This window comes from Protobothrops mucrosquamatus, unplaced genomic scaffold, assembly GCF_001527695.2.
Source record: "Protobothrops mucrosquamatus isolate PMUCROS unplaced genomic scaffold, P.Mucros_1.0 scaffold3364, whole genome shotgun sequence".
In the NCBI taxonomy this organism is placed as follows: domain Eukaryota; kingdom Metazoa; phylum Chordata; class Lepidosauria; order Squamata; family Viperidae; genus Protobothrops; species Protobothrops mucrosquamatus.
In genome coordinates, this window is record NW_015389349.1 from 1 (window position 1) to 17,199 (window position 17,199).

The 17,199-nt window shown below is 43.5% G+C and overlaps 1 protein-coding gene across 1 annotated transcript in view; it reads left to right on the plus strand.

The window, feature by feature from the left end:
• Positions 1 to 2,658: 2,658 nt before the first annotated feature.
• FAM135B (family with sequence similarity 135 member B) overlaps positions 2,659 to 17,199 on the plus strand; it is a 54,983-nt gene continuing 40,442 nt past the window's right edge. Inside the window, exons 1-4 of the mRNA XM_015826896.1 lie at positions 2,659 to 2,793; positions 5,219 to 5,289; positions 6,570 to 6,743; positions 8,378 to 8,504. Coding sequence (XP_015682382.1) covers positions 2,659 to 2,793; positions 5,219 to 5,289; positions 6,570 to 6,743; positions 8,378 to 8,504 — 507 coding nt within the window. The remainder of the gene's footprint in view (positions 2,794 to 5,218; positions 5,290 to 6,569; positions 6,744 to 8,377; positions 8,505 to 17,199) is intronic.

Here is a 17,199-nt window from a genome sequence, read left to right on the forward strand (position 1 = left end):
GCTAGATTCATTTACTTGGCAGAACCTACACCTGCTTTGATTTAAAGCGTTGAAGATGGCTGTGCTGGGGGAAAAAACTCCCCATAAATTGTAAATATTCTTATGGTGCCCTACAAGCTATCCAATTTTGGATACAATACAGAATTAGAAAAATGGCAAAATTTGTGGGAAAGAAATTATAAAGTGACAATGTCAACTTCCTACAAAGAAAATTTATATAAAAGCTTTTATAGATGGCACTTGCCACCAGCAAGACTAGCAAAAATGTTTAAAAACATGTCAGATGGATGTTGGAAATGCAAACATAAGTCAGGCATTTATTACCATGTTTGGTGGACATGTGCCAAAGCGAAGAGTTATTGGAAAAAGATGCATGCCTGGCTAGAAAATATGTTGGGAGAAAACCTAGATTTTAAACCTGAATTTTTTTTTATTAGGCATAATGCCAGAAAAGACTGGTAAACGAAGCATATATTTGACTTTGCATGTTATATTTGCGCAGTATTGGAAAATTAAAGGAATACCGTCCGATGAAGAAATAATTTAAAAAAAATATTAGAATGCGCGGAGATGGATAGACTGACTCTGAGACTGAAAGAAAAAGAAGAAACTGAATATTATCAAACTTGGGACTTTTTTTATCAATGGCTAGAGCAGGGGTAGGCAACTTTGGCTCTTTTATGACTCGTGGACTTCAACTCCCAGAATTCCTGAGCCAGCCTGGCTCAGCTTGGAAACCTCTCCCTTTCCCCTCAGCGTGGCTGGCTCAGGAATTCTGGGAGTTGAAGTCCACGAGTCATAAAAGGGCCAAGGTTGCCTACCTCTGGCCTAGGCCTAGGCCGCTTTATGACTCGTGGACTTCAACTCCCAGAATTCCTGAGCCAGCATGGCTGAGCTTGGAAACCTCCCTTTTCCCTCAGCGTGGCTGGCTCAGGAATTCTGGGAGTTGAAGTCCACGAGTCATAAAAGAGCCAAGGTTGCCCGCCCCTGCCCTAGGGCCTAGAGCAGGGGTAAGCAACCTTGGCTCTTTTATGACTCGTGGACTTCAACTCCCAGAATTCCTGAGCCAGCATGGCTCAGCTTGGAAACCTCTCCCTTTCCCCTCAGCATGGCTGGCTCAGGAATTCTGGGAGTTGAAGTCCCCGAGTCATAAAAGAGCCAAGGTTGCCTACCCCTGGCTAGAGGAAAGAATAAAGGATTAGGAACTAAATATGTATTAGTCAGACAGCATGCTTATTGAACAAATACTATTGAATGTATGGAAAAAATCAATAAAATGTAAAAAAAAAAGCTATCCAATTTATAAGACCATTATTTGGCTGGAGTCCACTTGATGAGGTACAGTGGAGGCTGATATATTGTACAGTATATAGTTGGAACCAACTGAAAGACACAAATCCATGAAAGTTTACAACGTTATGTACTACTTAAGTTTATAAGTTACCACAAGACTGCTTTTATTCTATGAATAAAGTCAAATAATTATTCCTGTGGAAGGAAAGAGTAATAGTTTCAGGGAAATGCTATGGAGATTCTCAATCATCCAGGTCATGATTGTCCCAAAGGTACTTTTTCTTGAGGCAACTGGACTTACTTTGTTTTTCCTTGAAGACATTTCGCTTCTCATCCAAGAAGCTTCTTCACTTCAGACTGAATGGTGGGGAATAGAAGGATTTATATTCCTTGCAGTCATCTGGTTGAGGGGGGGGGATATGACACCACCAATTCCCTGTTTACAACACAGTCCTTTCGACAGTTCCAAGAAGTCTCCACACCCATTTGCACTATTCAGATGAATCTGAGGATACAGATAAACTCCCACATGGCCTCAACAACTCTCAGAGGGAATGCTAATGACCAGATGACTGCAAGGAATGCACATCCTTCCATTTCCCATTATTCTATCAGAACTGAAGAAGCCTCTTGGGATGAGAAGTGAAATGTCTTCAAGGAAAAACAAAGAAAGTCCTGTTGCCTCTTGAAAAAGTACCTTTTGGGTTTCAGAGATATAATACGGTAAAACAATGGATATAATAATAAAAAAACCATAATAATTTAAATACTAAGTAATAGTACCATAAATAAATAAATAAATAAATAAATAAATACACTCTACAGATTTTAAAACCATCCTCTTAATATGTTTGGGCATGGGGTGAAGTGAGAATGTATTTCTTTCATAAATTTTGGGTGGGATTGAGGATTTATTTTAAGGGGGGGGCAAGCAGGCTCGTCCAGTTTACTATTTCTTGCCTGAAATTGGTAGGGAAAACACATCACTAATGTCAACATTTCAACGGAGAAAATTTGAAGGTCTTAAAGGGTTGCCCCTTAGAGGTTAGAGGAGGGGGTCTCCAAACTTGTAGACTTCAACTTATAGGGGGGGTCTCTCCAAATCTGTAGACTTCAACTCCCAGAATTCCTCAGTCAGCTATGCTGGCTTGGGAATTCTGGGAGTTGAAGTCCACAAGTCTCCAAGTTAACAAGTTTGGAGACTCCTGGGTGAGAGGCCAAAAATAAGCGGTGGGATGAGGAAGACGGAAATAAAGAACAGGCCGAAATTAACCCCGGGCTCATGTAATGCAAAATGAACGGATCCCATTATATTTATCTGACTAACTAATGCTTTTCTTATATATGATAATGGCTTAAGGTGAGATGATTCTGCATTCAGCCAGCATCCAGGACAACACGGTCTTCAGCCGAGTCTTTCAGATCTTGTACCGGAATGAAGAGATTCTCCTCAACGAATCCATGGCCTTCTCTGTGCATCTCCTCCTGGATGGTGAGAGGGTGAGATGGTTTTGATTCTCTTAAAGAAGACTCCCCCTCGCACATATATGAGCATGAGCGGAAATACATCCATGGTTATAGGTACAGTGACACCTCACTGTTAATTGGTTCTGGGAGTAGCAAAAATGATGAGTTCCACGCACATTTTTGCCATAAGGAATAATGTAGTGAGTCACAAGGCAGCTAACACCAACAGGTTCTAGCTTGGGCATTGAGTACTGAACAAACAATGAGTACGGGGACAACATTTTCACGTCAAAATGCACCGAGTACCAAATTTGATGAGTTTCAAAGCAGTTGAGTAAAAAGGTACCACTGTATTAAACAATTGTTTTTCCAATAGAAGAGACCATCTGTAGATTGGTGGAATATACAGCGGTGGGGAGGCACCACCAGTGTCAGGGAGGCAGCCACTGAGGGTAAGGGGATCTCCCTGAGGTCGTCGACTTACGATCACAATTGGGCCCCGAAACAACTCCCCCTTGGGGCTGGACTAGAAGACCTCCAAGGTCCCTTCCAACTTTGCTACTCTATGATTCTGTAAGGGTCTCCAGCTTGAGCAGGGGGTTGGACTAGATGACTTCCAAGGTCCCTTCCAACTCTGCTACTCTGATTCTGTAAAGGAATATCCAACTAGACTGGAGGGAGGTGTTAAGAATGGGGTGAGCTGAAGAGTCCTTGCACTGCAGAAAGTGGTACAAACCTGACCTCCCCCAGAATCTCTGAGGCCTTATCCAACTGTTCCCAAGGGAATGTAGCCAGACTGGAGAGATTCTAGTAACACAAGTGAATAACAATAAAGTTTCTCCTTGAGAATGTTCATGGGTGGTTCTAGTTGTTTGTGCTTGACAGTAACCCAGGGTTGAACTGTGGGGTCCCTGGAACTCTCTGAAATTGTTTGTTTGCTTGCAAACATTTCATTACCCAACTAGGTAACACCATCATGTTGAAAGAAAAGTCTTCATTGTGGTTCAGTCCAAGCTGGGAATAAGCATGGCGACTGCTTTAGAAAGAAGGTTGCAGTTTATTGAAGAGGAGAGCCAGACAGAAAGATGGCTCTGGCAGAAAAAGAAAAAAAGGGCTGAGCACATGTAGGAAGTGGGTTTTTTTTACCCTCCGGAGCCTTTTGTTTGGAGTTGCTTCCTGTTCCTGTTTTGAGGCTTTGTATTTCTTGTGTCATGTATTTTGACCTGTGTCTGGGTGTGCCCTTTGGCATCTGTGGGTTAATCCTATTATGTCCTGTCTTAGACTTTGGGTGGGGTATGAAGATTTTAGGTGTCTTTGTCTTCTTAATCTTCTAGCTGGGGGCCTCCAACATTCCTGAATGGTTTACATCTGCATTTCTACAGAGCTGGTTTCTGCTTGGGGGAGGGAGACTTGGGGCTATTAAGAAAAACTGGGCATGCTTTTCTGCCTCTTTAACATCCTTTGAGGAAATATATTTTCCTGCTTTTTTAATATTTCCTTCTCTGGGTGGGGGGGGGGTGACTTCCCACAATCAGTATGGGAGCACTAAAACATCCACAGATTTGTTATACATGTCTTGTCATATTGGCTTGGAGTGCATTTGAAACCACTTAAACTGTCCTTGTATCACTCAGTCAGAGCTGCTTTCACAAAGGAATTTCTCCCCCTGCTTCCTGGCAGGTAGACAGGCCAGTAGTAAGACAAGGAGAGAGAAAATATTAAAGGAGAGAAGTGAACATTTCTGTGATTCTAAACATATTGGACTGAAGGATACTCATGTATGTCCAAAAGATTGTGTTAGCTGTACTTAGAATCCCATCATAGTTATTATGGAATAATGACTGCAATGCCATTGATTTCAACAAATAGGAACTGCAGCTAAGAAGCTACATTAGCTACATTGAGTGAGATACCTAGCACCTTGGAATACAGAAATAAAAATTCAAAATAATTTTGGGAGTTTAGAAAATGGGCTGAACATGACAGAATAAAATTTCACAAGAGACAAATGCAGAATTCTTCTTTTAGGAAACAACATTCAAATTCACAATAACAGCAGGGGAGTATGGAACTTCCTGACCTAACCCTAACCCATCATCCATCCATCCATCCATCCATCCATCCATCCATCCATCCATCCATCCATCCATCCATCCATCCATCTATCTATCTATCTATCTATCTATCTATCTATCTAAACTAACTAACTATCCATCACCCTTCCTCCCTCCCTCCCTCCCTTCCTCCCTACCTCCCTACCTACCTACCTACCTACCTACCTATCATCTATCATTATCTATCTTGTAGATTGCATTGCATTCATCTTCTGTTCATTCCCTCATTCTTCCTTTCTATTTCCTCCCTCCCCTCCCCACTCTTCTCCTTTCTCTTCTTCCCAGAGATTCATATGTCAGCTTTTACTAATAGATTTTATTTTGTTTTCTAAACTTGTTCTCAGGTGGAAGAAGCATTATGTGAAGCTGACTTTCAGCTCAAGCTGGACCTGCTTTTTACAGACAGTGAACAACAGTGAGTAGTTTGCCTTTTTAAGATGAAGTGCTAGTCTCTTGCAAGCAAGAGAGCAAAGAATCTGAAGGTATTTTAAAATTAGGAAATATGTTTTCCTGAACCCCGGTCTGCTTAAACAAATGCATGGAGTATTAGGTATGCATGAGACAGTTATTGGACACAGAGGAAAGAATCACGAAAAGAACATAGAGGAACAATCCTGTAGATAATCCCCTCTGCTGCATCAGCGTCCTGATGATTCAATACAAAGCATGACTACATAAATATTGCCAGTTTTTATTGTTTACTTTCCTCTTAACAAGAGCAATTTAGGATCATAATCTAGTGTATGTTGACAGTTTCTAGTAAAATGGCACTGTTGGAGGAGAAGGAAAAAACAGAGGAGAAGGGGGAAGAAGGAGAAGGAGAACAAGCAGGGGAAGGTGGTGGAGGAGGAGGATAAGGAGAGAAAGGGGGAGAAGGAGAAGAAGGAGGACAAGGAGAGAAAGGGGGAAAAGGAGAAGGAGAAAAAGGAGGAGAAGGAGAAGGAGAAAAAGGAGAAGGAGAACAAGAAGGGGAAAATGGAGAAGGAGGAGGAGAGAAAGGGGAGAAGGAGAAGAAGGAGGACAAGGAGAGGAAGAGGGACAAGAAGAAGGAGAAGAAAGGACAAGGAGAGAAAGAGGGAGAAGGAGAAAAAGGAGGACAAGGAGAGGAAGGGAGAGAAGGAGGAGGAGGAGAAGGAGAGAAAGGGGAGGAGGAGAAGGAGAAGAAGGAGGACAAGGAGAGGAAGGGGAGAAAAAGGAGAAGGAGAGGAAGGGGAACAAGGAGAAAAAGAAGGACAAGAAGATGAAGGGGGAGAAGGAGAAGAAGGAGGAGGAGGAGGAGGAGAAGGAGAAGGAGAGGAAGAGGGAAAAGGAGAAGAAGGATGAGAAGAGGAAGGGGGAGGAGGAGGATAAGGAGAGGAAGGGGGAGAATGAGAAGAAGAAGGACAAGGAGAGAAAGGCAGAGAAGGAGAAGTGTAAAAGGAAATGGAAAAGAAAAGAAAAGATGACTGCACAAACGGTAGAAGGCAAACCATTTGAGGATTTCCAGGGCAGCATCAAGAAACTGACCCTGTTGTTGCAATAATTACCATGTAGAGAGTTGAGCTGCTACCTTAGAAGTATGACTCACTGCTCAGAGAATAACAGCCCATGATCAAAATTCTGCTCACGCCTGAAACTCTGCAGCAGCAGCAGCAACAGTGTCGCAGAGTAAGCCAATGTCTCGCTTTTCTCAACTCTTCCATCCTCTCCTTCCAGGCTCAGAGACGTCCTGACCATCCCGGTAATAAGCAGCCGCACGTTGGGCCTCCACCTCCATCCCAAGCAAGGCCTACATCACCATGTCCCTGTCATGTTTGACTACTTCCACCTGTCGGCAGTCACGGTTACTCTGCATGCATCTCTGGTGGCTTTAAACCAGCCCCTTCTCAGGTACAGTGAGCCCCTACTTTCTGAAGAGACAATGCAAAAGGACTTTGCAAATCCTCCTGAAGTTACGCACATTTTTTCCCAGGCGGGCCGATATATCAGCTCTCTTCAAACCCTTAAAGCAGACACGTCTTTGGATTTAAATATCCAAAGCAAAGCAAAGTGGTTTTGCCCTGCAGTCAGTCCATGATGGCAAGAACTGGGAGTTGCTTTCAAAGAAGGTGGACGAGCCTGGAAAAAGACGCGGCTGTTTTAATGATTTTGAAGAGAAGCCCTTTGCGCTCCTACATAATCAATTTTGAAGGACTGGCCCAGCCCTGAACATGACTTTTGCCTTCTGCACTTCGGCACTCCACCGCAGTCTTAAGATGCATGAACAGAGGGAGAGAATCAAGATCATGTGAAGTGCTAATGTCACTTTATAAGGCCTTGATAAACTCCTATTTGGAATACTGCATCTAGTTTTGGTCTCCACAAAATAAAAATAAAAAAATGTTGAGACTCTAGAAAGAGGGCAGAGAAGAGCAACAAAGATGATCAGGGGACTGGAGGCTAAAACATAAGGAACGGTTGCTGGAATTGGGTATGTCTAGTTTAATGAAAAGAAGGATGAGGGGGGACATGATGGCAGCCTTCCAGTATTTCAGGGGTTGCCACAAAGAAGAGAGAGTCAGTTAGAACAATTAATCAGTAGAACAACCTGCCTCCAGAAGCTATGAATGCTCCAACACTGGAAGTTTTTAAGAAGAGACTGGACAGCCACTTGTCTGAAATGGTATAGGGCAGTGATGGTGAACTTTTTAGAGACCGAGTGCCCAAACTGCAACCCAAAACCCACTTATGTATCGTCGGGTGCCAGGTGGGTGTGGCCCATTGGGTGGGTGGGGCCAATTGGGTTGCCGTGGCTGTGGTGGGGCCCATTGGGTTGCCGTGGCTGTGGTGGTAATGGTAGACTGGGTGGGACTAAAAAGTTCAATCAATCAATTCCAACTTTGTGAGATCTTTTTTTTTCCCCACGAGAAGTTGAAATTGATTGATTGAACCTTTTTTTTCACATGGCGGCGGAGGCCTAAAGCAAAAAGATTTTATAAAACCCAGCTGAAGGCCTAGGACTGGGGCAACAGTGCACGTGCCCACAGAGAGGGCTCTGTGTGCCACCTGTGGCACGCGTGCCGTAGGTTCGCCACCACGGGTATAGGGTTTCCTGCCTGAGCAGGGGGTTAGACTAGAAGTCCTCCAAGGTTCCTCCCAACTCTGTTATTCTGCTATTTTCTGTTATTTTAACTCTCTGAACCATCATCTAATCCTCTCTAGATGAGATGGGGAGCACATAAATCTAATAAGTAAATAAAAGTGTATGGTTTGCTCCCTGTTTGTACACAGTAGCTTGCCCTGCCAGTTTGGATTAGGTGTGGTTTTTCTTGGTAATTCTTTGAGCAAGGAATTGAATCAAGGATTGAGCTACAGATATTCTCCTCTACTGAATATTTCTCAGATTCTGCTTCTTCCTAAATAGCTTTACAGGCACATGAAAATATCCAGCTTTTCCCCGTTCAGAAAGGAAGGCACGAGCGAGAGAGATTTTGATTATAAAAATATACCTTCCTGAGTTTTCCACATCTTCTGTCTTTGTTTAGTTTTGCTCGTCCAGGAAGATCTTCCTGGCTTGGAAAAGGAAACTTGGACCCTGGACCAGATCCGCCTGGGATGTCACTGGAAAACCTGGTCTTCGGAGCGGGCTACTGCAGACCGACAACTTCAGAGGTAAAAAGCTGTTATGTGGAGGTGTTGACGACACTCCAAAATGAGAGGGCCACCAAGCTGTCGATGAGTTGTTGCATTTCTTAAAAATACAGTAATCCTCAATTTACAACCATTGGTTTAGCTACTATGGGAAGTTACAATAGCACTGAAAAAGTGACACGACCATTTTCCAAACCTACAACCGTTGCAGCATCCCAATGATCACATGATCAAAATTTGGATGTTTGGCAACTGGCATGTACTTATGAAGGTTGCATGCCCTGAGGTCATGGGATCCCCTTTTGCAACCTCCTGACAAGCAAATTCAATGGAGAAACCAAATTCACTTAACAACTGTGGCAAGAAGGGTCATAAAATGGGGCAAAACTCATTTAACAACTGTCTCACTTAGCGACAAAAGTTGTGGTCATAAGCTGAGGACCTTTCTGTTTTCACCAATGAAATTAGGTAAATGAAACCGGTCTAATAGAACACCTGGTCTACTGCTATGATTACTTTTGCCTTCCAGCCCCAATCTAGGAGCGTTTTGTAGGCTCAAGTCGCTACTGTGATAAACTATTTCTGTAAATTTAGATTTTGCTGACAAAGAGTTAAAGGGAGACTAGTATAGCTATTTCGAGCTATTTAGCTCTCATCAGCTAGCTCAAAATAGCTATACTAGTCTCCCTTTAACTCTTTGTCAGCAAAATCTAAATTTACATACACACATACACACACACATATGTATATATACGTATGTGTATGTGTATATGTCAATATATATATATATATTGTATTGGATGTTAACAGGAGACTCTGCCACTTATTCTTTTAATATGGTTCGTTTTACAAAATATTTATTCTTACAATGGCACTTTTATTTATTTAGCACACGGCATACAATGTCAGGGAAAGCTGCATATGGTAGACACACAATGCAGTCTTGACAGCCTAGGAGGCTAATTCATTCTGTTCAGCACTTAAATGCCTATCCTTGGTGAAACTGGGGGAGGTGGTAAACTAGCTTTACACCAGCTAACTAGTGGTTGTACTCGGGTTGCTGGCTTTTCTGGGCTCTTCCACAGGTCTTTCCTTTCCTCGCCTTATGTTGTGCTGCCTCGCATCCAGCCAGGTCCAACTCTAGGTTCTGCTCTCTGCACACATTAATGTAGCTAGGTTTTTCCCATGGAAGTGGTACCCATTTATCTACTTGCAGTATTGCATGGTTTCAAATGATTGCTGGGTGGGCAGGAGCTCGAGATCAAGTGACAGGAGCTCACTCCGTCTCAAAGAGCCGGGCTCAAACCGTTGGAGTGCAGACCATTTTTGGCTGGCAGTTCCAGTGTCATTAATCCTCTGCGCCACTGTGTCCCCTTGATGGCATTTTATCCCACCCTCCCATCCACTTATTCTGCTTACTTGTCACCCTTGTTCTGATTTAATTAATCTTTTTTTTCCACTGCCCAGAAATCAATTGACATTTTTTTTTTAAATTTCCCCTTGGATGCTAAAAAATAATAATAATCGTTTGGAATTGGACTTTATTAGCAGAGTGAGCCAAAGAGAAGCAAGATGTTTACATATTTTCAGTTTGCTCAGATTTTATGGAAAAAAAGTCTAGCCCTTAGGTTAGGCACATTGATGTACTAGAGCAGTGGTGGCGAACCTATGGCACGGGTGCCACAGGCAGCACTCGGAGCCCTCTCTGTGGGCACACATGCTGTTGCCCCAACCTTGCCTCTTCCCATGAACCCCTCCTCACAAGCAGCCCCCCTGGAGGAGAGTCGACCTCGAGTGTGGCCCATGCAGAGCAGCACAGCCAAAGACATGGCAGCCAGGCAGTATAGCACGGGCAGAGGGCGTGGCCACCATGGCGCTGCTGGGCTGTCTGGGTGATCTGCAGCGGGTGATCTGAGGCGGTGAGTGGCCCTGCGGGCAGGTGGGGTGGGGGCGGGGGTGGAGCAGGGAAGGGGCCAGTTTTGGCCTCTCGGTCTCTAAAAGGTCCGCCATCACTGTACTAGAGGTTGTTTTTAATGGTTGATTTCCATTATTTATAGATATGTTTAAGGTGTTTCTTTGGGACTTTGTTGTATATGTTTGGATCAGGTTGGGCTATCGATGTTGTGTAAATGGATGCATGGAGAACAGTGTAGCAAAGAAAGGCTAGCAAATGCTTGCATGGCTATTATGATTAATTATTAAATTGATATTCCACCTGACTCCCAATGAGTAAGAATGATAACACAATAATTGTATGAACATAGAAGACACAGTCATAGGATAACAGAGTTGGAATGGACCTTGGAGGTCATCTAGTCCACTCCAGTCTGTCCTTAAGAGCCTCCAGTGATGGGGTGCCCACAACCTCTGAAGGTAAGCTATTCCATTGATGGATTGTTCTCACCCTAAGGAAATTTGTCCTTAGTTTCTAGGCTGCTTCTCTCTTTGCTCAGTTTCCATCCATTGTTTCTTGTCTCGCCTTTTGGTCCTTTGGAGAATAGCTTGACTCCCTCTTCTTTGTGGCAGCCCCTGAGATACTGGAACCTTGCTATCATGTCCCCCCTCGTCCTTCTCTTCGTTAAACTAGACATACCCAATTCCAGCAGCCGTTCCTTATATGCTTTAGCCTCCAGTCCCCTAATCATCTTTGTTGCTCTTCTCTGTACTCTTTCTGGAGTCTCAACATCTTTTTTACATCGTGGTGACCAAAACTGGATGCAGTATTCGTAGTATGGTCCTACTAAGGCTTTTTAAAGTGGTACTAGTACTTCACGTGATTCTGATTCTTTCCCTCTATAAATGCAGCCTAGGATTACATTGGCTTTTTTTTTTTGCTGGCGCCGCACATTGTTCGCTCATATTTAAGTGGTTGTCCACTAGTACTCCAACATCCCATTCACAGTTACCAGCATTGACCTAGTCTGTATCTGTACAGTTGGTTTTTCTTGCCTAAGTGTAGAACCTTACTCTTCTCTACATGAATTTCATTTAGATGGGGCCAAGTGTTCAAGACTGTCAAGATCCATCTGGATTTTAAGCCTGTCTTCTGGGCTGTTGGCTATTCCTGTGTCTCCATGCCTTTCCTACCCAAAATATGCAATTTTGGCTGACTCATCAACGTCTAATAGCAAGGAAATGCTACATGGGACAAATGGCAGACTTAGTTTGTCAGTTGAAACAGTCCAGCGAGAAAGAACAAGGTGTTTTCATCAGAAGAATTTGCCTTTTCTTGCAACGACTGGGTTTCCGTGACAGTCCTGCTCTATTTGAAAAGTGACAGCCATACAAGTAATGATGACAGGCCACTTTTGATCTCCCAGCTCCTGGGCCTGATTTATTTAATTCCTTTTGCAGCACGGAGATGGGTTCGGCAGAAATCCGTGTTGCTTTTCAGCTAGCTGAAATGGTGTGGGTTACAGAGATAATTGAGATAACGAGCTTCATTCTCAAAGGCAGATAAGTCCCTGAAATGATATGTATTATCGCTTTTCTCTCTTTTCCTTCTCCCCCCATTCTGATGATGATTCAGATCCGTCTTTCCATTTCTGTTTTAGAGGGGGGGAGGGATGCAAAATGATGGGCTTGGAGGTATCAGTGCTAGAAAGCAGAAAAATAATACAAGATATCTAGAACTAAGGAGAAACTTCCTGACAGAACAATAAACCCGTGGAACAACCTGCCTCCAGAAGTGGTGAATGCTCCAACACTGGAAGTTTTTAAGAAGAGACTGGACAGCCATTTGTCTGAAATGGTATAGGATTTCCTTCCCAAGCAGGGGGTTGGACTAGATGACCTCCAAGGTCCCTTCCAACTTTATATTATTATCCTTTTTATTCCATGGATCGCTATTTCCTTCCCTCCTTTCATTTTTCCATATGCTGTAGAAATAATTTGTAACATGAGAAGGAAAGGTAAAACGGGTTATTATATTTTGGGGAGAGAAATTATATTTGGTTGTAAAGGAGGTATATATATTCTGTACCAATATTTTCCAATAGTCTTGATATTCCGACAGCACCAGTGGTGGGATTCAGCCGGTTCGCACCACTTCGGCAGAACCGGTAGCTAATTTTTTGTGGCCCAGGCCCAGAATGGATTTCTGGAAGCAGCATCCATGCAGAGAACCAATTGTTCACATATTTGAATCCAACCACTGCACAGCACCCAAACCAGAACACACCACACAGCCAACCACCATGCAAAAACTAATCCTACCATACACAACAAGGGCATTGGGAATGACAGCCAGAATTCTCCAACCTCTACGAATAACAATAGCCCCAAAACCCACAGGCACACTCTACCAGGAATTATCCAGAACTAGAGACACGATACAGAAGGAGGGAAGAAACAATATAATTTACAAAATCAATTGTAACAGTCAACCAATTCTACGTGGGATGAACATAACATCAATTCAAAACCAGAATCCAGGTAGTCAAACACCACAATCCCAAATCCCTAATCTCTACCCACACTGACATTGAAAAGCCCCAATGTGATTGGACCAATATAAGAATTATCAGCCACGCTACCCCCTGCCACGCTCATGAGTTCATCAAAGCTTGGCACTCCACAAGCAATTCTATCAACAGACACATTGACCTACAACCAGTCTACAAATCCCTTAAAATCCAAATAAACCACACAACCAACCAGTGACAGCACCAACCTTCAACCAACCCACGCAACCCTCCCCAACCAGCACTTCACCACCCAATGACCGTCACCTGGTGTGATCTCCCCATCACAAGACCTATCACAAGACCTTCACCTGACATGATCCACAGCTGACCCATCACAACACTCTCACCTGACATGACCCTCCCATCACAAGACCTACTGATCACACAAAGCCCTTCTAAGCAAAAGAATACCAACACTGAAATTCCCTAAATTCCACTCAAGATGTTACCTAGCCTGATAATGAAACGTTCTGAAACCAACCCATAAGTTCAGGACAAGAAACAATGGTTGGAAGCTGATCAAAGAGAGAAGCAACCTGGAATTAAGGAGAGCTTTCCTGATGGTGAGGACAGTCAACCAGTGGAACAGCTTGCCACCAGAAATCATGGGCACTCCATCACTGGAGATTTTTAAGAAGAGACTAGACATTCACCTGTCTGAGACAGTGTAGGTTTTCCTGCTTGAGCAGTGGCCTGGACTAGAAGACCTCCAAGGTCCCTTCCAGCTCTATTCTATTCTAACATTTAACCTCCATTATCAATCTTGATATCCTATTGGACAGGAGAATATACTGTCTTTGCTGCTTTCAGGGGTTTCTGCAAGGTGTAGTCAAAAAATCAAGATGGCAGACAGAATGGCTTATGGTTAATGTTATTATGATCTGACAATGCAAATTTCCTCATTTGCCTCTTCCCCATCTGTGAATTCCCATGTCTTCAAGTAATAGTGACACTGGAAAACCAAGCTTGTTAATTCTAATCCTAATGGGTATTGAGAAGTATCGATCAGACAGTCCATAGCTTGTTGTTGAGAGGTTAACCAGACTTAAAATCAGCTTCTTTTTATATTTTACACAATTTTAATTCCCATGTATTGAACAGTTGTACCTGTTGGTGGTTATCTTTTTGGTTCTGGGAGGCACGATATCATGTGTCTGATTAACGAAACACTTAAAAGGACTTTCAGGCATATTTTTTCCTAAAAGCATTTATTAAGGTTACAGAGACGTCAGTACAGCATGGTGGAAATGCTTAGGTCTGGCTTTTCTTCCGTTAGGCATATACATTCTAAGCATTTCCCACTCCCTTATTTTGGGGTCATGGTTCACATCTTCCAATCAACTTGGAAGATGTGATTTACTTTCTCCCGGGCTATCCTTATGCTCCTCCCTCTTTCCCAGTTGCTGGTTTAACTATATAAATACCAGACAGTTCTGCATATTGTCAAAGCAAGAATATACAGTATTTGCAGCGTTGACACATGCTGAGTACCAAAAACAATGAGTACCAAACAATTTTTTTTCCTTTAAGGAATAATGTAGTGAATCACAAGGCAGCAGACGCCAACAAATTCTAGCTGGTGTGTTGAGTATCAAACAAACGATGAGTACCGGGACAAAATGTTCATGTCAAAATGCATTGAGTAACAAATGCGATGAGTTTCAAAGCAGCTGAGTACCAAAGTACCACTGTATTTTTACAATTGCATGGGGATTTGCAAGAGAGAAGATCAAAGTCTTACCTCCTAGCCACCGCTATATTGATACAATTCAACCATGACTTAATTTTTTTCAGTGCATTGTGCAACCTATCACTTAAATCAGTGGTGGAGAACCTATAGCACGGGTGCCAGAGGCGGCACTCAGAGCCCTCTCTGTGGGCACGCGCGCCGTCGCCCCAGTCCTAGGCCTTTAGCTGGGTTTTATAAAACCTTTTCGCTTTAAGCCTCCATCGGTGTGTGCAAAAAAAATAAAAGGTTCAATCAATCAGTCGATTTCAACTTCTCGCGGGGAAAAAAAAGATCTTGCAAAGTTGGAATTGATTGATTGAACTTTTTAGTCCCACCCAGTCTGCTGTTACCACCGCAGCCACACCCAATGGGCCACACCCACCCAATAGGCCACACCCACCCGGCACCCGGCGATGCATAAGTGGGTTTTGGGTTGCAGTTTGGGCACTTGGTCTCTAAAAGGTTTGCCATCACTGACTTAAATCATCGTAGATTAATTGAAGAAACTTTCAAGCTTGTCAATGGATGGAGGCCAACATTACCTGGGGTTATGGGACCATCGCTATCCTTGTCTTACTTAATTTATACCCTTTGTTTGTGTGCATCCGGATGCCTAGAACAGACGGATGAGATTAGCCCTAGATGGTCAAATAAGAANCTCCCTTCCTTCTTTCCTCTCATCCTTCCCTCTCTCCTTCCTCTCCCTCTTCCCTCTTTCTTCCCCTGCCTCTCCCTCCTCCCTTCCCCTCCCTCTCCTATACCACTTGTCCCTCCCTCCTCTTCCTCTCCCTCCCCCTCTCCCGCTCCTTCTCCTCCCTCTCTTCCTCTCCATCCCCCTCTCTCTTCTCAGAATCTTCAATATTATAAAAATCATTATTGTCCCAAATAATTGCAAAGGGGTATTTTTTCCAGAAGGATAAAGCTTGTTTTGTATCAAGCTTTTCAAAATTGCCCTAAAACTAATTTCCAGTATTTCTTTTTTTCAAATCTATTCCTTAATGTAACAAAGAGGAAATTCTTTTTGACTGGTGGTGGTAGATATTTTAAAGATAAAATATTTGATTGCTAAATTGTTCCCTAACCAATTTGTGGCTGAAAGAGATATTGAGACTCTAGGAAGAGTACACAGAAGAGCAGCATAGCAGATTTGGCGACTGGAGGTTAAAACATGGAAAAAACGGTTGCAAGAATTGGGTATGTCTAGTTCAGACATGTCAAACACAAGGCCCAGGGGCCAGATGCAGCCCACAAAGTGGTTTCATGTGGCCCACGAAGCCATCCTGGAAACAGTGAGGGAACGGCCCCCGCTGCCTTGGCCCTGACCCAGACTGGCCAGGAGCCAATGTACAATTTTGTGGTGGCCACCTATGCTGAAACACATTCAGTCTTAGCTCCACAAGGCCGTCTGGAAACAGCGAGGAACCAGCCCCTGCCGTGTTGCCCCCCCCGGGTGCATGCTGGGGAGGTGTCACCCTTTGGGAGGAATGAAGAAATGGACCATACCTTGGTGCTTGCCCCGGTCCCACCCCCCCTTCTGCCAGAGACCCTCAGATCTGTCCCACTCCTGCCCAGGCCCCCACAGGCACCTTTGACGTGAACGATGTAGAGCTGGCCATGCCCACCCAGTAGGCCATACCCACTACATCCACGCCCACCAGTAGGCTGCCCCCATCTTGGCCACACCCACCCAGCCCCCCGAGGGCAACCACAATGCTGATGCGGCCCTCAATGAAATTGAGTTTGACACCCCTGGTCTAGTTTAATGGGAAAAAAGGAATAGGGGTGATATTGTAGCAGTGTTCATCTAAGGGGCAAGAAGGAGAGGCCGACCTATTCTCCTAAGCATCTGAAAACCTAAAAGGAAAAATTTCCTGACAGTGAGAACAATTAATCAATTGTTTTTAAGAAGAGATAGGACAATCATTTGTCTGAAATGGTATAAGGTTTCCTGGTTGAGCAAGGGGTTGGACTAGAAGACCTCCAAAGTCCCTTCCAACTCTGTTATTATTCGTCATAATACATGCACTGGGTTTTCAAGAGACTCTTGTTTTTCTTTCTATAATGTCTCACTTGAAATGTTCTGTTGCTGTCAAAAAGGGAGAGTTACAGCGAGATCCCAGTTACTTATATTCCCTGATCTAAAAAATGGAGAAATGATGTAAATCTTTCTGACCAAGAGGTAGAAGTCATAGGCCCAGTGGTTTGCTTATAAATGACAAGGACTTTATGTTCCTTTTCTGTGCCCGGAGCAAGCCACTATTATGTTCCTGAAATAATGATAGGTCTTAGATATTTGTTTCCATCCCCTACAGGTTTCAGAATAGGGGAGAGTTATTGGGTCAACAAAACACAGAGGCTTTTTTGATTGTTGTTTCCAGAGATCCACTCTTCTCCTATGAATCATTATTCACAACTTTCTTCCTCATTATTCAGGCTCAGTCTTTGCATGCCTCAAGAATTAGGTTACAGATAGGCTGGGGAATCCTGGGAATTGAAGACCACATATCTTGAAGTTGCCAAG